This window comes from Dermacentor andersoni, chromosome 7 (genome assembly GCF_023375885.2).
Source record: "Dermacentor andersoni chromosome 7, qqDerAnde1_hic_scaffold, whole genome shotgun sequence".
Taxonomy (NCBI): domain Eukaryota; kingdom Metazoa; phylum Arthropoda; class Arachnida; order Ixodida; family Ixodidae; genus Dermacentor; species Dermacentor andersoni.
Window position 1 is genome coordinate 141,752,507 of NC_092820.1, and position 17,885 is coordinate 141,770,391.

Here is a 17,885-nt window from a genome sequence, read left to right on the forward strand (position 1 = left end):
CCCTACACTTGCGTTCGCGTACGACAGCCTCTTCTGTCGTGGGCTGATATCGCGGCCTACCCATGGTGACGGCTGGGAATGCATTGCGTGACGCGCGTAATGCAATGCAGATATATACAGTTCGTCTGGGAAGCGCGACGTGCGATCATCTTTCTTTAAGAAAGGGACTATGATTTTTTTTTTTCCAGATCCTAAGACGAGCCGTGTTCATGTGCGCTTGCTGTCTCCGATAAGCAGGGATGATGATGATGATGTATGGGGTTTCATGGCGCAAAGGCCAGGAATGGCCAAAGAGCGCCATGCCTGCTGTAGTGGGTGTGCAGTGTAACTATGATTACTATGAAATTGGTGTGTCGTGGCTGTAAAAGGGCCTTAAAATATACGCTCTAAAGCGCGTAAAATCTGTGTAATAAAATTATGGCGATGACGTATGACTTGTACTATGAACATTTAGATGCATATAAAAAGAATGATACGATAGGTAAAATATATCAGATTATGAGAAATGCCAGAGCACTACTGCCTCCTTAGAGCCCTTGAAACACAAGGGTCTGGAGGCATGTGCTATTCAAAACAATTATCGCAGTGGCATCCTCTCGAGAGAGGAGGCGCTACGAATTCATGGGACTAATAACATGTAAGACCACATCTCTAAGATAACGTAGCACTGTGTCTGTATTAAAAAGCGGTTCTGGACCAAGGAGCATTGCAGGATGAAGAGGAATGTGCTGTCGGTGTGCTAATGAAAAATGTCTCTTTCTCTCAGATTCGGCTTCCCGACACTCCAGGAGGACGTGGAGTACGGTCAGCCTCTCCCCGCATCTACCACAGGTTGGAGGCTCACTTCCGGTGAGTAGAAAATTATGGGTGCCAAACGTGTGTCCTATTCTGAGACGACAGAATAGGACATCTGTTCGGCGTGATTTTGCAGTAGAGGGCCAGAATCCTAACTGTGGTTTTATCAGGTGGAGCTTATTATCCGTTTCCGCGTCCCATATGCGTTGCCAGTGGTCTCGCAATCTCCTTCGCAAGAAAGGTCTCAGATCTGTGACAGGCACCGCAGCGGTAGGGTTAACAGCTTGCGATGCGATTGACGTGGCCATCTCGTCCGCCAGAACGTTACCCTCGATGCTCCTATGGCCAGGCACCCAGCATATAATGATATGCTGGTTAGATCTGTACGCTTTACACAAGACGGAATATAGTTAATTAAGTACTGGATTTTTGTGTGTATAAAGTGACATCAGGCCCTTCACGACACTTAGGGAGTCTGTCGACACTGTAGGAAGTCAACACTTAGATAAGCAGGGAAGCTCAGTTCATCGCGACGGGCGGTGTCATGCCGAGCAGAAGCAACTTGCGCTTCCAGTGAACTTTGTGCGCATACGCTACTCTTGCCGAGCCCGTCGCTTCGCGCTGTTATCGGGCACTGACCGGCCGGACAGTCGATGCTGGCGCCCTACTTCGAATGTAAACTTTAGTGTTCTACGAAGATGTGAAAGTCGGCTTTCCTGCAGTGCATTTACAACGCTCACGGATGAATCAGTGAGACCTAGAAAGCTTCACTTTAATTAAGTCGTTTTCTTGCGAAAAATGAGCAGGCAGACCTACATTTAGAACTCGGATCCGCTCTTGATAGCGACATACCTGTCTATTTGCAAGTTCCCAAACTCATTACAGAAACCTGCCTTCTAAATCGATTTTTGTTTCTCTTCAAATGCTTTTATCATGCCACAGTCTTGCAGTTTTTCAGCTGCCAAATGTGTCTCAATGAAAAATGATCTGAGGTGTTTGTAGAACTAAAGAATTTGTAGGGTGGGTACTTGACAATCAAGGATGCTAGCTCCGTGAACAATCCATTCTATAATGCTTTGCTTAGCCCATTTTATGTTTTATTCTTTTTACTATTCCCGATACTGCCACGAAGTGATAGCGTGCTACACTAAGGAATAGATGATATAATATGTTTCACAAAAAAATTGATCCTAATAAAATTTAAATTGCAAAGTTAAGATTATTTAAATCTAAGATTTATTAAATAAAGTAAGCTAAATTTTTCCCAAACAAAAAAGGCCTGATCTACAAAGACCGTCTATCTCCATCTTGTCTGTCTTGCAGTGTCCTGTAATTTTAACAGTGCTTGTTCCTATATGATGTTGCCTTCTCATAAGGTTAAGGCGGCTTAGCGCTTGATTGTAACTTTTTGAATGCTACATATTATTTAGACACATAATTGGCTTTTCTATAGTTTGCCTGACTTCCTTGTTCCATCACATAGGCGGTTTATTCTTCGCACTCCAATTTTGTAGCCGCGTTTGTCATACCTCTAGCTGCATGACATCTATGAGCTCCTTGCAATTTATGAGCACTGCAGAAAGCGCATTTATTTATTTTTCTAAGCATTGCTCCTTGTCAGCTAAATATTTTTTATTAGCTTTTAATTATTATGTCGCTGTTGCTTTCAGTCCTGCGACGGCATATTTCCTAAAGTTTAGGGTGGCATCTGTGTAGGTTGGAAAATCGCAGGCTGGTGACTATGGCTAAAGAAAAGCCGCAGGGGCAAATAGGACTGGCGAAAAATTCCAGCATGCAAGCGATCCCCGTCCAAGCAGGCACGTCCATACAGCACTACCAGGAAAAATCAATGCAACGGCTGGCTAGCTACAATAAATATCGGTGGCTCGTACTTATGGAGCCACATCACCAGGTTGGTGACACTGCATGACCGAGTCCAGCCATGGCAGTGTCATCCAGCGACTCGTCTAAGGCGGAGTGTGAGAGGGCCTAATGCGCACCGACCATAGCACCACGAATGTAGGGCTTTTGGTTATTTTACGTGCACATTCCGGCCCAGTGGTTCGTACAGCTGGACTGCCACTTCAATGTCAACATCATCACTGACCTACAGCTGTCACTGTAAAAAAAAGGTGTGAACTTAAAGAAAACTTCAGGAAATTTTCTGTACCACAAAAGAAATTTTATGTGAATGCTGTATGACAGAATCCTGTTAAAAGAAAAAAAAAAAAAAAGTTTCGGTTCTTCTTGTTCTCCAGCTTATAGATCGAGTGAAAACTAAAATATAACCGTATTAAATTATTGGACCTGCATAAGATTTATAAAATAAAATATTAGTTTATTCTTGCTCTTCATACACACTGTTTTTTGCATTTACCACGCACGATGCGCTGTTTACGGTACTGGTTTGATGGCCCGTGCCCATCAAACGCCATCTTGATGGCCTATCAAGATGGCAGCTCTTTGAGTCAACGCGTGTCAGTACTGCTCCGTTTCTGATTTCGAGAAGGGCATGCATTTTTTTTCCTGTTGAATGAATGAATGAATTTGTTTTATGGCGCAAGGGCCAATTATGACCAAGGAGCACCAGGTCCGTGTTGATGAGTTTGCAGTGGGTAGATGAATTCCATGAGTTATTGTGACGTAGCTGTAAAGGGGCCTCAAAGCGATCTCTGTAAAGTGCATAAAAGCTACATGTAATAAAATTATGGCAATGACTAATGAGTACTACTAAGAAAATGAGAACGGAAAGACACCTTAACAAGCCAAAATCGGGCAGATTACTGAACGAGATCGACAACATGACAAATTCTCTGCTAAGTTGCCACCACCTTGTCCTTGTTTTTAGTACAGTGGTACAGTCTCCTCCTTCCACGTGGAATGTGTGGATAGGAGCCCCACCTGATCTTTCTTTTCTTTTTATAGCGAAGCTGCTTATGGCTAAGGTTCCATGCATTTCTTGTGTCTGTCAATAAATCTGTGCGAGCAAAAACTATCATCATCACCAACGGTTCGTGCCACTGCTCATGCTCGCGCGTTCGTCATTTTCTACCACAGCTGGCTCCGTTGTCGTTTATAGGCGAGTTCACAATCGCATTTAGTGGGACTTGTCCGCAACGCTTGATCATGCCAGCGTTCCCATACTGCGCCTCCTTCTGCGAAGGCGCTGACAGCACTGGTCCACTGCCCGTAGGTTTGGTGATTTCGGTCTCAAATTTGGATATTATGAAACGATAAGTGATTTAAAAAAAACAACAGTGTCTGTTGCGTAGATATTAAGATGTTCTTGCGCTTTCCGGCCACACTCATGCAAGCGTGAACATTAGCAGCGACGCGGTGAACGCATAGCAACGTCTGCTTCTTTTTCGCTCCATGCAGCTCAAATCGGAGCACATTCCGCATCGTGCGCCGCTTCTTTTTCGGATGCGTGAAGTTCAACGTAAAATTTCGCTTCGTGTGGATTGTGTGGCTGTAGTGTCCAGGACACCAGTCACGCTGCACATCTTCTCTTCTTCTACAAGGCAAGGCACTATTTTCTTAGGACGTCCAAAATATTTACATATCAGCTTCAGCAAAAACAATTTGAAGCCCTGTGGACACCCGAGTGGCGAATAAAGCATTTCGTTGTCTGCAACCGATGCAACAGTTTTCTACCGCTGCAGTGATCGTGCGCAGCGATAGAAAGCGCCCCGAGCGTTATGCAATGCGTTGCAGTTTCAGAAAAGTCTATTTTGAGCAGCATAAGCTGCAGGAGATTCCCTATGCAAAGCAAGACAATGCAACCATTTTCTACTGTAGCAATGATCGCACGTAGTGATCGAAAGCGCCCTGAGTGTTATGCAACGCACCTCACTTTCAGATCCAACGAAAGCTTCATCCCTCGCGGACCAGCCACAGCGTGCGCAGCGAAAGAAAGCGCTTCATACCGTTGGAGGACAGGGCACACAACAAGCAAGCAATTCAAAAGCTTATGGGTTATGCAGCAACTTTATGGTACTATAGAGAGCTGGGAGCGGGCGCGCGTGTTATACTCCTGATCTGGTAACTCTGTGCGCTTTGGAAACGGCGTCGTTGCATTCGCTATACTTGACAGTGTTTTTCCCCACCAAATTTCGCAGGCAGTCTGGCAACGTTGACCTGCAGAGCTGACAACAGACTTCTACCACACCAGTCGGGACGCTGCCGGTGTCGCGACCACAGGAGAGCCCGAAAACGAGACTACATTGCTGACATCGTACCGAGCACAAGTGGAAGTGGGCACAATGAGGAAAGCAACGATGGTCCTTTGCCCACTTCCTCCAAAGTGATTGGTGCACTGGCACTAGTCTGGTGCTTCCGCACGAATGCCAAAGGTTGCGGCCTCAGCTGCTCCGACTCCTTAAACAATGTGGAGAAGTGAGTGTGTATAGTGGGCAGTGAAATTGCCCAAGCAGAAGAAAATGCAGGACTATTTGATGCTAAACTGAGCTAGTTTCATCAATAAAGTGAGCTTATAGATGGGATGTGCTTTTATGACATCTAATTATTTAGCAGGCTTACATCAAATTATGCTCTATATAGAACTGATAGGTGTTTTCTTGCGAGTTTGATATAGCCGGGTTCGACTGTTATTGACATGACAGCGTAATAACAGCGTAACAAATGAATGGACATGGAAAAATCGGTTTAAAGGTTGTAACTTGCCACAGTCAAATACCTATCTGCTGGAGAAAATACAACAGCCAGCTATACGTTGAGTCTGCCAACCATTGCTTTAACGAAGAACAAGATGCATTTTTGAACATGTTGTGTGTTAAGGACGACGGCAGGTGGGTTTAGTGCGAACTCGGCTATTACCAGTGCAATGTTAGTATTGTTTTAGCGAGGTTGTCTCCCTCAGTTCGCCCTTTCACGTCCTACTAAAATATGTTAGGTGTACATTTATTGTATGCCGAATGTGCTCGACAATAATAGCCAGATGGAGATTTCTGATATTGTGTCAAGCCATTTATACCTGCAGTTTAATTTATGCACTGTAGAAGTCATTTAATGGAATAAAATCAGCCTGACTGTACAAATAATTATGGGCTACTCGAATCACAAAATTTAGATATCTGGGCTTCACGGAAGTACGAATGTCGTGTTTTCCTACATTGTCGATCCCCTTACTTTCTGGACAGACTACATGTGGCTTACCTTAATTGCGGTTGCTCACTCGAAGCAAATGCTTAACTGCGACCTGTTTGCTCGTTCCGTTCATTTGTCGAGAGCCAACTTTATGCTGCAACTCTAAAGTTTCGAGTAGCGCTCCAGTAGGGAGGATGTATCCTAGCGTGTGTATCTTCATAATGTAAGCATTTCTGACCTTGTGGGACATTCGCAGCCATGATCTCGGAATCTCGTTTCCATGAGTGGAATGCCACTGGGTTGCCCGTCGCAGTCTCAGCCAGCCTCGCATACCTCCACTAGCTTAGCGCTTCCACGGTAGAAGAAGCCCACTGCGAAGTGGCGGTATGCTATGTGGTGGTCGGGTACGCCACTTGCAGCCATGAAAATCACGCTGGCTGATGAAGTGAGTGCCGGATCTTGCAATGGCGTGCAATATATTACCACTTTTGTTGGCGTACGGCGTCTTCTTGAAGTGGTTCCTAGAAAGAAATCGAGCAAGAACAGTATGAAAGTACAGCCTCAAATACAGAACTATTTTGTTGAGTGATTTGGTCTTGCCCTGAAGCACTTACTCAAATACAAAAACGTTAGCTAAGAGTTAGTGCAAACAATAAAATCTAGAATTTGAGGACGCACCTTCTTGAATGAAACTGATTGCATACAAAGGTGCATTATTAGGCATGGAGAGGAACATGCAGAACATTTTTTAATTTATTGCACTGATACTGTGCACAAAATTTTAATTAATGTAAAAATGAGAAACATTCCAGATTTTCTTCATGCCAAGGTTGCACTAAAGAATGACAAGCACTGATGCGAGGTATTTAAAGCTTTGTAACTGTCCATCCACATTCGCCGGTGCCATCAGTATTTTGCTGTCATCTTAGCCGTTTATCCACAGTGACACTTACGTTCGAGGCAGTTTGCAGATATGAAGCAGGACCACTTCTAAAATAGTGTTGTTTTCGTCCGAAAAATGAGCAGGCAGACCTAAATTTAGAACTCTGATCCACTCTCTGCTTGTGCTCATGCAGTTAGTCTTCTGGAAGCTTTTTAAACATTTGAATCAACCTCTCAATAGCGACATGCCTGTCGCAACTTGCCTGTTTGCAAGTTCACAAACCCCTAAGAGAAAGCTTGCACCTTCTAAATCTATTTTTTTCTCTGCAAACGCTTTTAACATGCTGCAGTCTTGCAGTTTTGCAGCTGCCAAATGTGTCTGACTGAAAATGATTCGAGGCGTTTGTAGAACTAAGGAATTTGCAGGGCGTATTTGACAATTAACGGTGCTAGTTCCGTGTACGATCAATTCTAGAATGCTTACCTTACCCTGTTTTTTTGTTGACTCTTTTTACTATTCCCAATACTGCCACCAAGTGATAGCCTGCTACACTAAGGAATTGTATCTCCATCTTGTCCATCCTGCAGTGTCCTGTTAATTTTAGCAGTGTTTATTTCTGTATGACGTTGCATTCTCATGGAGTCGAGGTGGCGCCGCGCTTGATTCTAACTTTTTGAATGCTACATATAATTTAGACACCTAATACACTTTTCAATAGTTTGCCTGGCTTTCTCTTCCCATCACATAAGCAGTTTACTCTTTCCACTCCAATTTTCTAGCCGAGTATGTCTATCTACATGACATCTACCAGCTCCTTGGAATCCATGACTGGTGTAGAAGGTGCATTTATTTATGTTTCTAGGCTTTTGACCATATCATCTAAATAATTTTTATTCGTTTTTAATTATATATAATGCTGCTGTTGCTTTCAGTCTTGCATCGGCATATTTCCGAAAGTTTAACGTGACGTGTGGACGTGGGAGAATCACAAGCGGGTGCTTGTGGCTAAAGAGAACCTGCAGGGGCAAATAGGACTGGCGCAAAATTACAAAATGCGCGAGGTCTCCGCCTAAGCGGGCATGTCCATATAGTGCTACCAGGAACCATCAACTCAATGACTAGCTGGCTGCAATAAATTCTGGTGGCTCGTTTTTCCGGAGCCGCATCATCAGATTGGTGACACCGCATGACCGAGTCCAGCCATGCCAGTGTCATAGCAGCGACTCGTCCAAGACCGAGTGTGAGAGGGCCTAACGCTCACTGAGAGGAATACCGCGGATATAGGTGTGATAGAAAAGGTATGTGGGCCCAGGGGCTCAACACACAGTGAGGAGAGCGTGGAGCATAAATATTGTCTTTATCTCATTCAGATTCCAGTCACATATCAAACTTAGAGACACAACAAAACAATACGTAGAACACTTAAGCATATAAGAGAAGGTTCCGTTAACCTATCCTAACTGTCCGTGCATACGCGGTATAGTAGTTCGCTATCGTGTCTGTTTTCACTTGATAGCCTACTCTCACATGCACAGTCTCGTGGCTGTGCACTTACGGTGCGAAGACTTTGTACGGGTACGTCGGCTACCCACGCCCTGGCACCGGGTAGGCACGGCTACCCCTCTGGAGGCTCGACGGTCGTGGCAGGCGAAAAGTTTTGCTGGCAGAAGCCAGCGAAATTGTGCCGAAGGCAATGCTGGTGCTCTCAGGCGGGACCACAGCCACAGGCACGGCCAAGAGGACAGACCGTCAGCCGCCGGTCCGTCGGCGACTGACGGACCGACCGTCCGTCCATCAGCCGTCCCGCTGGTCCCCGGATGGCTGCCCAACTGGACCGTCAGCTGCTCCTGTGCGGGCTGACCAGGCTGTCTCCGTGAATAGGCAGGCGTCAAGCCATCTCGATCATCCTGGGACACGTCCCACCAGGTCCGCGACGATCCGTGCTCCTTCACAGAGTCATTTGCAAATGAATGTCACCACGCACTCCCCTCGTGTGCCATACCATTGTCTTTGGCCACATTGCCATGAACCACCTCGCACACTTTTTTCACGCTGCTGCGCGTTTCATGCGTTTTAATTATTCCGGTCCACTCGTCACAGTAGGGCCTCCGGTTATTTTATGTTGATATTGTGGCCCATTTTTACTACACTTGATCAATCCAGACACGTACACTAGCAATACCTGCCCTCAGGGAGGCTATTCAGCTAACTTAGAACATATGCTCTGGCGACGCCCCTCATTATGAGGCACAGATCAAGCAGACCAGTCAAGATGGAATACCTCACTGCGAAGCTCCGAGGGACCAAATCTGGGCTGTCCAGAGAGCCCATGATGTGGCGGCAGGCTCGGCCTGTCCGTCCCAACGTGGGAGCGGCTTGCTGCGCGATAATTGTGTATCTCAGGTAAACCAAACTGAACAGCAAGAACATTTGGAACCAACAGGTACGAAATATGGGTGAATTATCATGCATGCAACTGTTTGATACATTAAATTCAGCACTTTAGCTTCAGTTTATCAAAGGGTTATTCAGTTCTGTGGTCGAAAAAACTTGCAGGCGGACTCGAAAAAAAAATGCATTGATAAGGCTACTGTGTCATCCATGGCTACGGCTACAACGAGATAAAAAATGTGACACGCGTTCCAATATCGCTTTCTCTTTCGTGAATTCGCAACTAAAAGTTTATTTCGGAAACAGTAACTGAGGGTCCTGACCGCCCATATCTAATGCAGCATCTAGTTCGTTAACTTGTCTCCGCCTGTAAGTTAACGAGAGCAATATTGCATAGGGATTCAGGCAGCGATATTAAACAACTCACCAGTACTGCTGTCCTCAGTCGCAGAATACGGTTCCCGTTTCGATGCAGCAGATGCATGACCGAAACGTAGCTTTCGGGCTTACATGTCCGCTTGCAAGGATGTCACTTCACCCCAAGTTAAATAAAGCGAGACATCGAAGAGCAATAAACTAGTTTTAGCAAGAAAGAAGCAACCAGTCTAAGTGTACGAACGAATGAATCCGTGCCACCATGCACTCGAAAATACCGGTAAAAATTTTAAATCCATGCCAGAGGTCACGAGAAAGATTGGTGATGCTGAACGCTATTTGCTTTTATAACAAAAAACAATGTACTTACTAATAAAAAGTACACTATCTAATTAGCAATGATAATTTTATGACTTATTTTATGTAATAAACATGCTACGGTAACTGCAGGAGAAAGTTTGCAAAAAAATTGCCCTCATTACGGCGCCCCTAGCGGGAAATATTGAAACTAACTCGGGCATTCCTTGAGTGCTTCTACTATGCCTGTTTGATTAGCAGCGGCGCGCGGACGATTTTTTCATTCCCTGTGGCCATTTCTTGAACTTGGAGAGTGCAGGGCTTGAAGCGTCTATGGACTTTAGGGGCTTTAAGTATGCAGGCCCTCAACCCCCAGGGCGGTTAGAAGAATCCTCTTTTCGAAATCAGGAGTGGTGTCTCTGGCCAGTTCCACATTCGAAAACGCGACGCCACTTCGCCCACGGTATGGGGGGGGGGGGGGGGGGGGGGCGGACACGGCGTCTGCAGAAAAGGCGGCACCGTATGCAGACATGCATTTTGACTCGAAGCCCACGCTCGACTTGAACTAAATGACGCCTATATATCGTCAACGTGCCGAAGGAAACGGCGTCTCTGGGCGCGTTCACGCCAGGCGTCATTTAGATCAAGTCAAGCATGGGCTTCCACTTAGGTTGCATTTCTGAATACGGGCGACGGCGGAATTCCACAAAGCATAGTTGTAGGTCGACCACGGCCGTCGTGCGAGTACGAGTACTCTGCTGTGCAGTAAGACTGCAATGTATACGTCTTAGGATTCAGTAGTTGGAGCGGTCTGTGCCTTGGCAGCGTCCAAGTTCACGTGCGCATTGATGAAATGCGCTGTAGCGTTCAGCGTCCGTAGACCGAAGCAGTAGTAGTAAGCACACGCCCGGGTATCCGCAGTAGCGTCGCAGCAGACGAGGCACACGTGGGATCCGTGGGCGTAGTGAACGCGCCGCAGCAGCAGCGTTCGAAGTAGGGTTAGCGCCCGGGTAGCGTCTGAGCCGTTCTAAGTCCGAAGAAGCGGTCGCAGGAAGTAGGGACGCGTTTCCGTAGTGGCGTCTGAAGTCCGTAGTGTCCTTCATACACAGCATGGGCCAACCTGGACGCGTCGCAGCAGCAGTAGTAGAGAAAGTGCAGGGATGTGTCTCAGTAGCGGCAAAGTCCCTGGCGTCTATCGCAGAAGTATAATCTGAAGCAGCAGTATCGAGCAGTGGTAAGGTTCGGAAGTAGTGATGATGATGATGATGATGTCCTTGAGTTTGGCGCTTACCCACTCGCGGGGATTGGCCAAGAGTCGGGCAGACTTTGCTTGTGTGTTCAGAAAAGGAGGTAAAAATCTAAAATTTTGTTACATGAATTTAGGCGAGGGAAAATCGAAACGGTTCAGTAGATTGTCATGCTACGTAGAGGAAAAAAAATAATTATATTAATATATCAATGAGGCAATAGAGGAGGAATGAATAGTGCCCGCAGCAGCAGAAGTCACTTTCACCTCGTCGCCAGTTGTTATGCCGTCGACGGCCGCCCGGGCGGCGGCGGAGGCGCCGCCGTACAACAAGGGGGATCGCGGTGCAGGCCGTCGGCTGACGACATGGCAGGAAAGACAAGTGAACAGTCGAAGAACCCCTCATACTATCCTCGTTTAATCATGGTGACACCTGTATTATAGTGCGCTATAAATAGAATTATTCTAGTGCACTGTAACCTGTATAAAAAGGCATGCCACCAGGAGACGCCAACAGCGCTTGTCCACTGCCTCTTGGGGCGTCCCTGTCGGTGGATGCATGGAAGGCATCACAGATTTCCCACGCGTTCCAATGGGGCACAAACTGCTGCACAGAAGTAGATGTATTCCAATGCACATGCACATGCATATACCAGATGTGCATATTACGCATGCATAATAAATACATATGCATACTTTGCCAGCTTGTGTCATCGTTTCCTCACACTTAGTAGCACGGGTGCTACAGCTGTCGGAGCGGGGATTTCTGCAGCAAAGCACCGTGTCGCTCTCACCTCTCACAAACATGTCTCCGCGTGTTAGAACACCAGCGGAGATGCTAGTGTGAAACGCTAAATATGCGGAAGCACGGAAGAAGGGCCCGAATATGCGCAAGGACCGTTAGACCAGCTGCCGAAAGAAGCACGCTGCAGCTCATCGCCGGAGGTGTCCAAACGACGGACTGTATAAAAAGACATGGCGCCGAGGATGAGGAAGGGCAAGGTCGACAAAATCCCGCAGTTCAAAAACGAGAAGCAGATGCCTACAACGTGCCCACCGTGGTAACTTTCGACCGCCCTGCTCTGTGGAGGCGCGCTCGCGACGTGGCGCTGCAGCGAATTGTCATTTAGGTGCCGTTTCGCTGCTACGGCCCTACCAACGATAGACTCTGGCTTTTTCACTCAAAGAGTCATTTCATTATGATGATGTGTGGTGTGTTATGGCGCAAGGGCCAGGTAATGAGGCATTTGATACTTTCGCATCAATACTCAATTATAGCGCCTCCGTATTCTATCCCAGCGCGAGAACAAATATGTCACGTGGCAGGAAAGTTAATCCAAGTAGCAACAGGTTCATTCCAAGCGCCAGCAGTTTCACTCCCTGTGTCCATGCAATTTGTGGCAGGTAAGAACAAGGTTGAGTCGAAATCGCTGAAATGCCGAAATACAGTTACCGGAAGACAACAGCACTATTGTCGTCACTGCTAAGATTGATCAAATAAATAACAATGGTATTTTCCATGAGGCCGACAGACTATCACGTAGCGCTTATACTTCAATAAAGAACAATATTCAAGAAAAATTGCATTGTGTCAATAATGTCATGCTCGTTATTCGGATTATGAGTGTGCTATTAATAGAAAAAAAAGAAAGGTTAAGTTTGTTGTAGCAGGAGGCGGGACTTTTCACGCGTCCGTGAGAAAACGGCCCGAAAGCCATCCACTAGCAGACGACATTAAGCTTCTGCGAGAACGCTTCCAGCCATGTACTTGGTTAACCCTAATTCTCTGACAGCTATGGATATTTAAACTGGCGAGTGGTCAGTTGTTCAGGAAATGGAAACCAGATGCGCTTCCGGCCTTCAATTTCTAAACACGTAAAGTAACAACTTTCTAGAAGATACTGAAATTTTACATAAAAACCTGTCAACTATGTAACTAAAACTGTCAACCATGCCTCGTGTCCACGCTCGACCACGCGTGGACCCTATCGCCGGTCAGCGGTCGAACCGTCCGCAAACCGTCCGAAAGCGGTCGAACCTTCCGCTTTCCTACGTTTCGGACAGTGCAAATACGTATATCTCAATCTTTGACGATGACGAAGTTATTGCGGTAGTTCGAAATTAGAATATTACGTGGAATAAAGATCGTAGCTTCAGCGGCAGCATTGTTTGCTGCAAACCTATACCGGCCAAGTAGACACGCTTGGCATGACGTGTGCAGAAACACAGGGACAAAAAACACTCGATGACTGCGCACGGGGTCTTCTGAACTACAGGGTCTTGACGGCGTTGTCCCCTTACGCGAACCTCGTGATCCCGTAGTGCGGCATGCTCGCGGTGGACACGTTGTATGCATCTGCTTCACGTTTTTCAACTGCGGAACCTTGTCGACCTTGCCGCTTATCCTCGGCGCCATGTCCTTACAGCCCCCTCGTCTGTCCTTGCGCATATTCGGGTCCTCCTTGCTTCCGCATATTTGGCGTTTCACAGTAGCATCTCCGCTGGTGTTCTGACAACAAACACGCGGAGACATCTTTGCGAGACCTGAGTGACACGGTGCAGAAGTTACGCATGGCGTGCAGAAGCAGAGCCGCACTAATGAAAGCGACCCGCAGGGTCCAGGAGACACTACGGAAGCGGTCGCACGTCAAATCAACACCTCTGTGCCCGCCGTGGTAGTTTTGTGGCTATGGCATTGATTGCTCGAGGTCGCGGATTTCATCCTGACCGCGCAGCCGCATTTCGACGGGGGCAAAATAGAAAACGCACGTGTACTTAGATTTTCGGACACGTTAGAGGACACCACGGTGTCAATCCGGAGTCCGCCACTATGGCGTGCCTCATAATCCTATTGCGGTTTTGGCACATACAGACAGCCCCATAATGAAATTCAAGTTTAATACTTCTGGCACAATGCGATGTGCCATGTGAGGCGCACAACAATGCCTCAAGCAAGAGCATCTCCTACGTGTGTTCTGTGTGTGTACAGCGCAGCAGTGGCTATCGCTTATTGTGGCGTTGCATCGAACGCTACCAGCGCTCCGATGAACGCGACCAGCGCTCCGATGAACGCGCACCGGCGTTCTACTGAGCGCCGCCCGCGTTGCAAGACTGCTGCGGCGTCCAAGCTCGCTGGTGACGTCACCGCCCGTCAGGATATATAAAGGGGTGCGCTGACTACAAACGGAGTGGCTTTTTGGTTTGGGGCTTGGACTGCCGTTGTCTGTTGTGTTCTCCTAACAGTGCGTCTGCCCCGACAGAGCGGCAGCAACGCTACATTGTGTCAGAAGTTTTCAGAGTATAATGTCAGGAAAGTAGCCTCGCGCTGTGCTCCTTGTTCGCTGTGGATCTCTCTACAGAGAGGCACGACAACACCGCCATGCCTGGTGACGACCCAAGAGCACCTTCCTCAGGAACGTCGCATCCAAGACTTGCGTGCCCGGCGAAGGCAGCAGTGTTACCACTGCAACGTGAAAGCACACTTCAGCGCCGTCTTCTGTCGCAAGGGCTTCACATCCAGCAAGGTAGGACTGTCTTCATTTGAGAAAAACAATGCGTTGTACTATATATCGGTACTGTTGATAATTAGTCCTCGAGTGCCAAGTTCATTGAAGTGTTTGTTAACGGAACGCTAGTCTCGGCGAAGGTAGACACGGGCTCTGAGGTATCTGTGGTTCATTCGACATTCCCTGGGATCCCCTCAAAGTAAAATAAAACGGGCATAATTCTAACAGGACCAAGCGGGAATCGAGTAAAGGTTTTGGGAAAGTTCAGTGAGGTTATTAGTTGGAAACAGGCAATTATCAAACCGACATTTGTCGTTGCTTCGTTGCGGTCCGTTCTTCTCGGTAGAGAAGCCTCAGAAAACGGCTCGGGGTGGGTAAATTTGTAGACGGCGTATATAGCAGGACTTGCAGAGCATCGGTACTCCCAGCTGTTTCAAGGACTAGTGCGTTGATTTGACGCACCTAAACCGAAATGTCCTTAGGGGACGTTATGTTCTGCCAACTGTGGATGAGACACTAGGGCTGTTAAGTCGAGCAACAGTATTTTCAAAGCTAGACGCGAATTCTGGCTTTCACCAGATTAAGTTGTACAGTGAGAGTAACCTGTTGACCATTTTCATTGCGCCGTTCGGAACTTACGGTTTTCAAAGGCTACCTTTTGGTATCACATCGGCGCCTGAGTACGTTCAGAAACGAACGTCCCAAATCTTGACTGGCATGCCAGGCGTTGTAAATTTGATCGATGGTACTTTAATTTTTCGGTGCACAAAAGCAGATGATGACCAGCGTCCTGAGAAAACGTTGGAAAAGCTGGAAAAAGAAGGTATAACGTTAAACAAAGCAAAGTGTTGCTTCGGCGTCAAAGAAGTGGCGTTCCTGGGATGCCTTATCAATAAGTAAGGCATAAAACCGGATCCAAAGAAAGTGGATGCCCTTAAAAGCCTAGAAACACCTTGTGACCTAAGCGGGGTGCGTAGACTTTCCTAATTTGTCATAGATAAGCGCTCCACTGCGCAAACTTTTGCAAAAGGGTCGCGAGTGGGCATGACGTAAACGTCAAAAAGAGGCTCTGAGTAGCATCAAAGAATTGATATATTCTGATCGTTGCATGGCAAAATATGAGCAGTGTCACGAACCGTTGCTGATGATGATAGTCCTTGCTCAGAAAAAGTTATTGGCACGACACCCTATAGCCATAGACAGCTTCGCTGTAATAAGGAAACAAAGATCAGCCGGGACTCCGATCTACGCACTCCGCATAGGAGGAGACTGGCGGCTCCTTAGCGGAGAATTTGTCACGCTGTCGTTCAATAACCTTGGTAGCAGAGTGCCCGATTTCGGCTTGTTAAGGTGTCTTTCCGTTCTCATTTTAGTCAAATTGTGCGCAAAACTCGCCTCTTTGACATAGAACCTGCGGTATAGCTGCTAAAAGCACCTTTATTTAAAATAGTTCTACCACATCATAAATGACGTGAACGTCTGCTTAGCGACGCAACTAAATGAGTTGGGATCAGCTGTTGGCGGAGTGTACTGTTCGAGCTGCATACGCCGCAATGGGAAATTCGGAACCTCCGGCAAATTCGACCACCTGGCGATCCAGCACACTTTCCTCACGCGGTATGAAGAAATCAACGCACATCCGCGTGAACCATTCGCCACATAAATTTTTTTTCTTTACTGTGCAGGCGATACGCCAAGAAAGATAATGTTTGATTCTCTAGAAATCTATCAGAAAGAATTGCGCTGTGAATCAGCGCCGTGTTGTTGCTGTTGTTGTTCATATGCCGTGCTGTCGTCTCGCTTCCTTCGTCCTTCTTTATTGCACTACCGCCATTCAAGAATCTATGTTCAATATTGTCACGAAAAAACATCTTAGACTGACCGCATCTCAACTGCAGTTAGCTGCTAGTGCACATCGAGGACAGGTGGATAAGAATACAGTGAAATGGAGGGCTGATTTTTGGACACGTCTATTTTTTCTATGAGCAGTGGACGATTTTGGCCTTTTCGTTCCAAGTCTGACCCCTTGCCTATAACACGAAGCTCCTGCTGCTCTTGCCTGTAGTCAAAGGACATCTCTCCACAAATGTGTTGTGAGCCGACCGGCTTAGGATGGGATCTGTGGGGGCGTTTTACATACTATATGGATGCACCGTACCAAGGTATGGCGGGCCAATTTCGATGAAGTTCCTTTGAGTGTGCCAAAATTTAAATGTACAAGAGCGTTTACCGTGCTGTCCCTATCAGATTGCTACCGTGGTTCGTGCTCTACAGCTGAACACTAAACCCCTGGGACACCGGGGTCGATAATAGGCCAGGATGACCTCTGACGAGTAGGAACGGGTTCGTCGCGGATCGCAAAATCCACATAACGATTAGTAACAGCCTCAAGGAACGCGCCTGTTCGCCGTTTAAGCATTCTGTCCCTCCGGACTCTGAGAGCGGCTTGAAGGACAATCGTGTTCGTTAGCTGCATACACATGGCCCCGTGCAGGACCACTGCGGCGCCAGGGTGGTTTCACTCGAGAGATGACCTACCCTGGGGGCAACCCGCCACGGGGACCCGGCTACCCTCCACACGGCGACCAGCCCCCGCCACCAGTCAAACGAGTAGCCCAGGCTAACGCAGCGGCCCCAGCAACGCAAGACGGCCCACCGGGACGGGACGTATGTTAGTTAGTTAGTTTGGGTTTAGTGGCACAAAGGCAACTAAGGCCATGCTGCGTCAGTCACAAGACAAAATAAAACGGAACGTTAGGGCAGGTAAACCTGCATTACAATATAGTTGGTGTAAATAACCAGTTTTTTCTAAGTCGAAGAGGTTAGGAAATGGCACTAGGGGGTCATGTGCATGACTGTAAGAGCTTCATTACATTTTTCGCAAGTTGGCGGGTTTTCTTTTCGGAGAAGGAAATTGTGCGTCAGATGTGTGTGTCCAATTCGAAGTCGACACAAGATCACCTCGTAGAATCGTTGCTGGTGACTGCATGATGTCCACTCGCCAATTACAGGTTTAATTAGATGAAGCTTGTTGCTTAAACAAGTGTCCCAATCGCGTTGCCATTTTGACGTCAAGGCCTTCCGATTCGCATTGACACTGTCTTTATATGGAAGTGCTGTATTTTGAATGTTTTTGTACGCTGCCATTGATGCGCATCTATCCGCCGCTTCGTTACCCAATATTCCAACATGGCTTGGTACCCAGCAAAACTTAATTGATCTGCCATATTTGTTTGACGTTAATGCATTCAAAATATCGCCTAACAAGGGTTCACTTTGGGATTTC

At 47.0% G+C, this 17,885-nt stretch overlaps 2 protein-coding genes across 6 annotated transcripts in view; one reads left to right on the top strand and one right to left on the bottom strand.

Annotated features, from left to right (window-relative positions):
* Positions 1–17,885, bottom strand: part of LOC129385575 (uncharacterized) — a 118,853-nt gene that overhangs the window by 7,605 nt on the left and 93,363 nt on the right. Inside the window, exon 4 of the mRNA XM_072289534.1 lies at positions 6,385–6,422. Within this exon, the coding sequence (XP_072145635.1) occupies positions 6,385–6,422 (38 nt within the window). The remainder of the gene's footprint in view (positions 1–6,384; positions 6,423–17,885) is intronic.
* The window catches only part of LOC129385574 (uncharacterized), an 87,020-nt gene continuing 83,235 nt past the window's right edge, over positions 14,101–17,885 (top strand). The window contains exons 1-2 of one of the 5 annotated variants that reach the window (XM_072289358.1): positions 14,101–14,617; positions 17,094–17,266. In XM_072289358.1, coding sequence (XP_072145459.1) covers positions 14,473–14,617; positions 17,094–17,266 — 318 coding nt within the window. In that variant the 5' untranslated portion in view covers positions 14,101–14,472. The remainder of the gene's footprint in view (positions 14,618–17,093; positions 17,267–17,885) is intronic. The other 4 variants (XM_072289356.1, XM_055072285.2, XM_072289357.1 and 1 more) reach the window with 4 other exon arrangements.